The sequence below is a fragment of the Phaethon lepturus genome, unplaced genomic scaffold (genome assembly GCF_000687285.1).
Source record: "Phaethon lepturus isolate BGI_N335 unplaced genomic scaffold, ASM68728v1 scaffold5960, whole genome shotgun sequence".
Lineage (NCBI taxonomy): Eukaryota > Metazoa > Chordata > Aves > Phaethontiformes > Phaethontidae > Phaethon > Phaethon lepturus.
The window spans coordinates 2,272-12,732 of record NW_010511054.1 but is presented as its reverse complement, the minus strand read 5'-3'; the positions used below and the strand labels follow the sequence as shown (position 1 = coordinate 12,732).

The following is a 10,461-nucleotide window of genomic DNA, read 5'->3' as shown; positions in this document are numbered from 1 at the left end:
AGGGAAAGATAGGAGGATTCTACAGACAGTCTTTCCTTCCTTTGCATTTATCTTCTTTTATCTTTACTTTATATTTTCTCTTTCCCAACTGTTTTGGAAAGAGAAGTAAGGAAAACAATCTAGTCTTTAATATTTAGATTAGGACTACAAAATCAAAGTTCTGTATTTCTGCAACAAACACTTCAGTACATTTCAGATCTTTTTGGAACTTGATCTTTCTTACATGAAATTAGAGGTCTTCCCACATATTTCAATGGAAGTGGTACTGATCTTTTAATCTGCTTACTACTAACTATTTCTTTTCCACATCTGAGTAGTGACTGTGAATGATTAAATGTTGGGATGAAAATCCATACATTTAAAAAAGAAAATATTTAAAATTCAGTGACATACAGCTTTACTGATTCTGTATATCAAGACTGCATCATAGGTAATGCAGTAACAACGTAGCATATATTATGTCAATATTACAAAAATTTGCAGTACAGCATTATATTTTCAGTTGCAATGACGTATAACTTTTCCTGTTAAAATAACGATCTCATAGAACCACTGAAAATTAAATATAAGCTCCATAGTATATAAAATTCTTTTCCTATTTTTAACTCTTCACACCTAGAGGCCAGTGTACCTATAGGGCAGGCATTATTGCCTTCCATATAATTGTAATTGGTGGGAGTTTGACACACTCAAATAATCCTAAATATTTCATGTGATAAGCAGCCCTGTAAACGGAAGTGAAATTATGAGACTGTAAACTGAGGTTTTATTTGTAGGAATAATAAAATTAAAAGAAAATTTTATTTTCCCAACTGACCCATTCAGTGTTTTCACTAATTTCCCCATTTTTAATGTTAAGAGCTTTCTTTTCTGCATTATAGAAAAGAAATGTCACATAATTTACTTGTGTAGGCAAAATGTCTGTGCAGATGTGCTCCAGGTATTTAGTGATTCCTACAGCTGTAAGATTCTGGCTTCCACATACAAATGCATCATGTCTTCTGCAAACCTGCCTTTTGCAGTCAGAATGTATGGCACAGATAAAAGCAGTTAAGACTGCCTGTACGCCAGTGATATAGTAGGATTGCCAGATGTCTGTGATGAGTTTTGGCAATGAAAATTACTAATGTAGACATCTTCCAGAATTTTGGCCAAGGGCAAACCCTCATGCAATAATTTGAGCTCTGAGAATGCAGATTGTAAACCATCCATTCTTGAATCCAAATGGTCAGCAGTGTAATACAGGGCTACATTCTTTGCATTCCTCCCCATTAAAAAAAGCAATAAAAAATGCAAATTCACTGCATCCCAGTAGCATGATATACTATTTTGTCCTCACTATTCTGCATGTTGAATCATTTCTCACATGTCATCAAACAAGTATCGCAAAGGTAAATCCTCAGAGTATTCCCTCAAATGACTGCTTTATTTATTTTACAGGTTATTTGTGAAATCCTAGCAATGTGCACACAAATGCAAACACAGTCATCTTTTCCTTGTTTTCTTCCTGGCTCATCCTGTGACTCGTGCTTAAACTGTAAAAGCTTTGGAAAAGTTGGCATGAAATAAGTAACCTATCACAGATTTACATGAACCAAGACTCCTTCAGTCATCCTGGCTGTGCAGAAAGGCCTTACAGTGGGCGAAATAACAGCCTCCTTGGCTTCCTGTGACTGGTGTAAATGGCTGTATCATGACATTTCCAGATTGTAACTAAGATGACAGGGCCAGGGGGAAGGAGATGTTTGCAACAGGTGGATTGGCAAAGTGTATTTCATTACTATTATTCTTCCTTACATTACTTTTACTCCCTTATGGGCAGTGGAAATATAGCCATTATAAGATTGCCTTGACTTCTCTGACAGGTATATGCAGCAAATCGGGATAGTAGAGTTTTACACCCATTGCACACTAATAAGTAACTTCTCATGGGAGCTCACTTGCTAATATTTCTCTCATCTTCTCTTCTCACTGAAATTGATGCAGACCACAACCAGAATGGATAGGGATAAAATGCTGCCCAATGAACTCAGGAAAAGTATAAATTGTGATTGCTCTTTACTGTTTTGGCACTAGATGTGTTAATTTTGGATTGTTTCTGCCTATAATTGATTTGCATTTGTAACCTCCAACACCTAAATAGTATATGCTACTTACAAGGATTACGAAGAATAACTTTTAGACAGTAGACAGTTTTAAGCTTCTTAGCACTATTGGGTGCTAAGAAAAACATTTATGTTATAATCACTTGATAAGCACATTAAAGTACAACTCTCTAACTTCATTAGTGGCTCTGATAGCTACTCAATGTCAGTAATTCAAAAATTAAAAAAAAAAATGCTTCAAGATATTTTCAGCTTTAGAAACCAAATCTTTTCATATTTACTTTGATAAACTATTTTAGTATTTTTCTCCTGAAGATACTAAAAATGCAGAGTACCTAAAACTCACTAGGATAGCACATCACAAAACATAATGAAGAAAATTGAATAAAATATTAGGAAAATATAACTTTTTAAGGAGAATGCAAATACAAAAATATATTGTATTCTCATCAGATGATTTCAAGGCATTTTGTAAAGATGTTCCAATAGCATCAGAGAGATGGGTAACACCAGTATGTAGGAATCCATAATTAAAAAAAAAAAAAATATGTACTGTCTTGGCCTAGTTTTTTGGTATGCGGTTTTAGGGGGCTGAAACTTGAGTTATAGATACTGAGTAGCTACAGCTTTGACAAATGCAAGCATATTAATTTTATATTGAAACATTTAACTCTGTTACTTCTTGTGTTGAATTATGCCTAAAAGTAACTAAAAGTTCTTACCTTGTAGCTTAGATAACTCAGCAGCAGAGTTTCAAGGAGACTTATTAAAGCCACAGAAACCTTAAGTGAAGTGATAAAATATGTGTATTAATACTGGCTTCTAAAGTATGTAAGACATTAAGCATTACAATGAAAAGTAAAAGATAATAAAAAACAGCTTTTCTGTGCATCCTCTGAAACCATCTTAGTTAACAGTATTTAGCATGAAGCTTAAACATTGTCATTTTTCTGACTAAAGTACAGGTTGTGACTTGAGTCTTAGTGCTCTTTTCCAAGTATAATACTCCAGAGAGCCTGCAGAGTGGCCTTTCCACTGGTTTTTAGAGAGCTCCATACACAGTCTGCCAGATTGCTTCTCAAATTCCAGTTGCCTGTTCCTAAAAGGTACCAAGATCTTTTCACAAGAGAAAGAGAGAGATGGAGGAAACTGTAAATAAAGAGCTGACTACTGTCCGTTACTCTTCTGTAAAGATGATATGAATGTGTGGAAAAACAGTTTTTTTACTGTGTATAATTCATAAAGTTGAAAACAGCAAAAACTATACAGATGAGTCATTATTTATTTTAATATTTAAATGCAACTAAGCTCAACTATCAGTCTTCATGTAGATTATATGTAGTTAGTGTATGTATTATGTAATCTAAAAATATTTATATACTCAAATATCAAAATAGTAAAAAATTTACTTAATTCTTATTAAATAACCACAAAACTTACTCAAATCCTTTGCATAGCAAATATTTGTATTTTCATGTATATTGTGGGAATATTCTGTCAAGAAGGTGTACAAATTCAGCTGAAGCCTGAAGTCAAACAAGCCTCAGGATTTCTAATTTTAAACTAATGCTCACTACTACTGAAAACTCAGAAGAGTGCACTATTTGCACTCACAATATCATTATTTAAAATTTAAAAAGATGCTATGAATTGGAAAATTATTAAAATAATCAAAATATGATATCAGTTTCTCCAAGTACCTACTTTGAATGCATGTGTATGTACACATGTATACATATACACATATGCATAAATTCCTATGGTTATCAGATAAACTTATTACAATAAGAATGTAACTATAAGCAAATAAATCTCTCAGTATTTTTTAATTAAGCTGAATGCAGTATTCTGAATGCCTAGTCAAAATATATTCAAACTGTGCATACTATAAGCAAGGAATTGTAATGGTATTTTCATCGAGGGATTCTTCCCTTAGCAAGATAGTACATACCATAGAGGTACAAACAATTGTAGTGGCATTGCACTAAGCATGGCGCAAGAATATAAAAGTATAACCATACTGGAAGCTTAAGGAATTCTTAGTAAAAGAACACATTTCACACGGAGAATTCCCACAGCACTCTCCACAAGTAAAAAAAAAGTGTTCCTAAAATAAGCAGGCTCCAGGACACTGAGGATTGAACCACAAACTTCAAAAGATCTTCAAGACCCACAAAGCACTGATGTAGTCCATGTTCTATGATATACTCCTCTAAACATGTAGGCTTCTGTATTTTAAAGTGACTTTAGCTTTCTATTTTATTTAACAAGAAAGCCCATGGAGCCCATCAAAAGCTAGCCATAAGCTATTATGAAATTTAAACTCCTCAGAAGAGCAAACAATGACTACTTGACTCAACAGAGCTTGTTAATTCAAAGGGAAAAGGCTAATTCTACAGTATTTTGTTATAAGCTTTAATACTTTATAAATATATTGTAAAGCCATATAAATTCCAATCAGCTCAAATTAGCTTATCTTTACCTTATGATTTTGTTGTATGTGGTCATCGAGTAGACTTCTTTGTTATTGTCAACTTTTCCAAGTATCCTTTAACATTACTGAAATTATATAAATCAATATTGTCTACAGTTATTAAATGGAAATAGTTAAATCGGCCATACCTGTAATCCCCATAAAGGCAAGCTTCGATTCACCCAAATAATAGGAGACCTGTTCATTATAATAAGAAAATATATATTAAATTAATCAAAATCTGGTTAGTGTTTTGAACAAAATCAAGACAAAAAAATTTTGTACATGTGAATGAAAATTAGAGCAGCCTTATTAAAAAAAAAAAATCTCAGTAATAAAAATTTTATATTGGTAGTTATCTACTGAGTATTGACGTTGCTTGTATTTCTAATCCAGAGCCAATCATTGAGTTCCTGTGTGAGTAATTCAGCACCCAGTGACACCAAGATCTTTTATTGGCTCCAGTGGTGGCTACTTCATCCCCTATGATTTCAAAAAGAATAAATCAATTTGAGCTTTTGATTCTAGAGATGCAGAGGAATAATTATTTGTGGCAAGAAAAAGAAACTTGACAATTCTTTTGTGTGAACTTTTTGTTATCTGTGTAATGATATAAATGGTATCTAACACATAAGGGCTGCTGTAACTCAGAAAAATCTCATGTTGTCTTAGTATTTACTAAACTCAATGATAATAGGTGCTTGATACAGTACTACGGGAATCTGGCACACTCAATGGCACAATAGTTTACTGTTAGTCACTTACTGCTTCTTATAATTGTTTTTTAAATAAGGGCATCCTTTTTTTTTCAGCAAGGTATAAGCATTGATGGAATTCAGCTCTTACAAGAGCATCCAATCCAGCAGTTCGCTTATGCAATCAGAGAAACAATTAAAATATTAAAGGCAGTTTTGAATATTCAGGAACATGGAAGTAATTGCTTGATAGTTGTGTAAACATCAATATAATATGTTAAAATGTCACCATTCCAGATGGAAATTGATTTGTCTTCCTGTTTCCTTCCCACCATTATGTGGACTTTTGGTTTTCTTTTTTAAATTAGGAACTCACCAATCAATCGTTCCAGGTGTGTAGTTTTGATTGGAACAAATCCGGTTTAATTCCTTACTGATAGTTGTCATCCCATCCATTCAAAGTCCATTTTCATTACCAAATGTATATGGGAACACAATCATAAAAACATATGGGAGAAAAGGGATATTAATTACATTATTAAGTGTTCTTATAAAATGCATGCAATGGTTTGAAACCCTAGGCAACAGATATAGACATTTTGAAAAGTAAAATAACTTTTAGAAAGTAGTTCCCTATGTGTTCTGTATCTGTAGATAAAGAACTATGAAGCATTTCAATTTACATTTTTTAAAGATTTATTTTCAAACGCTCCACTTTAAAAACAAAACAACTGAAATTATACTTTCAAAAGCTGAACTAAGTACACAATAAATATTTAACATCAAAAGATACTAGTAATCCTATCACATGGATAGGCTGGGATAGAAAGAGTACATATACCTGCCATACTCGCAACACGAAAGACTGCATCAAACTACACTTTATATCCTCTTGTGAGGATGTGAGGAGGGATGGAGATTCATGCAGCAGTAATTGAAGTAAGAAACTGATGACACCTATGTAAAAAAATAGCTGCTATGTAGACAATATTATCTTGCCTTGAATTGCTAGCACAAATTCTCCCTTCAAATGGTCATGTAAGGATATGGGAATATATATTTGTGTAAATGACGGAAAATATCCTTGTTTATCTTTGGCAAGCAAGGTCAGAGGAAAAAAGTATTTGCAGACCACAGATTAGTAATAGCTGTATTTTTACCAACTATGAGTGGACAGGGGCTAAATGGTATCCATTAATAAGGACGCTTTATGTCTTAAGCTCTTCCCTGTACACTCACTGTACCTGAAGGAGTAAATGAAAGATACTAACTTGTGCAGGTATTTCTGAAAAACAGGAAATAAATCTGCAGGGGCAGTCTATGATGAAAAGCATTCGTCCCAGAAATGTCACTTTAAAAACAATGAGCAGATGTTTTCTGTGGCCATGCTCTCAGAACAGAGAGTAGTTTCTTTCATCAGACTGTAACACAGTATCTGGGAAGGATTTTTTTTTTTCCTAACACCGCATTTGTAAGAATGTATTATGGCAGTAGTTTAGGTATCAAGACCTCAGGATCTCTATGGCAAAACCATTGAAATTAATGGGGTACCATTTGGGCCCGGGGCTCATGTGTCTGGCATAGCTTCTAAGACTGGGATCTTAGTAAGCACGCAGAAGTAACTTAGCTGAAACTTCTCAGCTAGATGAATGTTATACAGAGATAGAACAAACTAGTCTCTTAAATGTACCACAACACGATGTAAGGGAATAATATATATGGAAAAGACAAATACACTCTGGCTGGTGAATTGTTAAACATTTAGCTTGAAGGAACAAACATATCAGGAAAGGCCTGGGGAATTAAGCAGTCTGCAAGATGCAGAAAAATCTTTGCTTATGAATACAAAAGTTTTGAAGTATACTTGTGGCAGAAGTGCTGATGTTCTAGTCTGTTCTGCATACCGAGACATAACCTTGCAGTATAATATGCTCACTTAATAATAAGCTCAGCAACTTCTCCATGCCAGAAGGTATCATTAGCTGTAAAATTTCAGGTCTTGGAGTTGCTGTGCTACTATGCCTAAATTTCTAAGGCTGGATTTTCTCTTCTCCATCACTGTTAAAGGTTTTGCAAAATCTTTACTGCTTTGTTTCCTCCCTACACATTTCATCTCCTTGAAAAGATGTTCTAAGATACATGTGGAGTCAAAAAAAGAGGTTTTTTGCAGTTCTTACTTTTCCAGGGAGATTTTTTTCTAACCCTTTTTCAGATGTTCTAATTTCTTACAATAAATTTTGACCCAAAAAAATTCTCAAATGCATCTTCTGTACTTCCCATTCACACATCCTTCTCTCATGCGCTGTTGAGTAAAGCCAATATTCCATAACTCACTCACTCTGTTTTTTATTTGATTCTGGTAGAAAACAGAATATAGTATCTAGTTAATATAGAATACAGAACATACTATATATTCTAGCAGAATATACAGTATATGTTTTTTATAGTATTACCCTTATTAGATTTATCAGATTTTCAAATAGTAAAATTAGAAGTCATACTTTGTCCTTTGCCTAACATTATGTGAAGAGTGCTATTTCTACCATCCCAAGCTCAGTATTTGTATCTGTGCTTTGTTTCTTTCAGTATTTAAGGCCAATGGAATTAAATCAAGTGAAAGCAAGTAAATGAATAAAATGTGGTGCCAATTAGCATTTAGAATTGAGAAGATTCAATATATCCAGGACACAAATACAACTGAAGTACACAATTTAATAAATTATAAATATAATTTCTTCTACAATTGGTGGTCGATTGTATAACACATGGGGGAAAAAAGAAGCGGAGTACCCAATGACCCATATAGAATACCATACTGACAATTGTAGGTGTGCAAAATCATGCATTATGACCGTAGATGATCATGCGTATAGAATGTAGTTTTAGTCTCCCTCTCTTCTAAGTGTTTAGAGAAAGCAGAGAGCTAGAAAATTATCATCAATGTAATCTGCATGAAAGCTCAGTTTCATGTATTTGTCTGTTTGTTTCTGGAATCTGGGGCTTTAAGTAAAATTATTTAAGTAAAATCCTAAAATTACTGTTGCATAAACTGGCAACCAGATATTTGTAATTTTATTTCTATAAATAGAAACATAAATACGACACACAGAAATGTTATGTAATAATACAACCAAAATATATAAGTCTGCACAACTATATCTGATGCACAGTTTCTGAGCAAATAGCCAGGATTATTTTAGCAATAAAGTGAAAAAGAATATTATTATTTTGGTTCTTATTTCCATTCACAATGTAAGAATAGCTTTATAATTCTTTCAAAACACCTGTAAGACATAAAACCAAATCCCTGTTTACAGAATATCAAACATTTATTCATTAAATTAATTTATTTCTTATGAGTTCAACAATGCTTTGAGAACAGAAATTAAAAAAAAAAAAATTACCATCCAAGTCCTTGTGTAGGATCATCCAGGAGCACACGAATTATGTATAAGAAACAGCTTAGTAGCTTGAGAGAAAAATTGAATAATCGTATTCTCAGACCTATTTTAAAAAGAAAAGAAAATACAGAAATAAATTCAGGTTTTTTAGAGTTTCATCCTCTTTTAAGGTAAACCTAAAAGGAACCAGAATAGCCATGCTGCAACAGAGCAAAGGTCAATCTAGCTAGTAACCTGTCCCTGATATGGGCGATTGGTATACACACAGAGGAATGTAAGAATAAGCCTGTCAGCTACACATGTAATCCAAGAAATCTCTGGGTTAAGACTTAGTCTGTTTTAACGTAAAGAACTTTTGTCATTTGTTTGAAAGCTATTCTATGCCATTCATCTTTTCTGATGCCATTCTTCGGGTCTTTTGTAGTTTTACAAGTCCACTTTCTTGAAAGGGGAACCAGAACTACATATGGTATTTGTGATGCAAGATACAGTGACATGAAGAAGACATACTTTGAGCCATAGGCAGAGGATATACAATGGCAAGTATTTAAATATTAATATCTGAAAGTCTTCTGCAGTAGCTTCTCATACAGAATATATTAGTACTATCCAAACTTATAAAATATTAAACTGTAGTTATTTAATGTTGAAGTTGCATAATTATGCATCCAAGAATCAGGACATCTGAAAGTCATGCTGAATGCAGAACTGAACAGAATCAACAAATTGTTCTACAGACCATGTGAATATTGAAATATTCTCGCTGAAAGGATATATCACAAATACTATCACAAACTATTCCAGTATTTCCCACAAACAGGTCTACTGCACAAAGACAAGATTCCTTCAAAGGGATCCACATGGACACTTGCTTCTATCACATGGGCAGTTTATTTCAGTGCTAATTGGAGCCATTATCTACTACAGTTGAACTTAACTATATTTTAATCAGATTTTGCAGTCATTAGAGGATTAGAGTTTAAATTTTCAGCCTTGTTATTAAATTCAATAGTCTCAAAGTTTTGCCAGTGTAAATATTTGTATTGAACTCTTGGTTTTAAGTTTTTGTTCACTAATTATGTTAAAACTGTTGGTTGACTGAGGTTAAGTGGGTGGAGGTCACTTTAAGCATTAATTTTTTCCAGTCTTGTGAACTGACAGTGCAGGTCTGTGTGGCTGAACTCTTCTGTCCAAAGCAGAATACCATTGACTGTCTTACACAGATGTGACTTCATTTGCCCCTAGTTATCATAAGAATAGTATCTTTTATTGCTCTGTTGCAAATATGTTAGCAGGTCTGCTGAACTCAATATAACTACTTCTCTGGTTTAAGAACTACAGCTTCATTATGCATACCCAAAACTGTGTGTATACATTCCCTTTTAAGGAAAGAATCATAATTATCTTATGGTAATATTACGTACTTTTTTACTTTACTCAGTTCTAAGTTCAAAATGAATACCTTACAGATAAAGCTGGTAAATCACCTTTTTATATCTACTAGTTCCCCTCCCTTAAAACACAATCTACAGCAAACACATACAAATAGAAAATAGATTCTTAAATATTCTACCATGCAAATGCTGAAAGAAATCCTAAGGTTTATTACACAACACTGCTTACTATTAACTATGAAGTTGCAGTTATCACATGTGAAGTGGATGGACTTTTACAGCATCTTGTCATCTGTAAACCAGGGGTTAAAATCCTGTGGTCCCAACCATAAGAAGTCCCACAGCTGTTATTGGCAAATAGGTTTGTGACCATTAGCCTAGTGATTCCTGATC

The 10,461-nt window shown here is 33.5% G+C and overlaps 1 protein-coding gene across 1 annotated transcript in view; it reads right to left on the bottom strand.

Moving 5' to 3' along the window:
* KCNT2 (potassium channel, subfamily T, member 2) overlaps window positions 1–10,021 on the bottom strand; it is a 110,443-nt gene extending 100,422 nt beyond the window's left edge. Inside the window, 4 exon segments of the mRNA XM_010282549.1 lie at window positions 2,828–2,887; window positions 4,728–4,776; window positions 8,678–8,777; window positions 9,991–10,021. Coding sequence (XP_010280851.1) covers window positions 2,828–2,887; window positions 4,728–4,776; window positions 8,678–8,777; window positions 9,991–10,021 — 240 coding nt within the window.
* Between the last annotated feature and the right edge of the window lie 440 nt (window positions 10,022–10,461).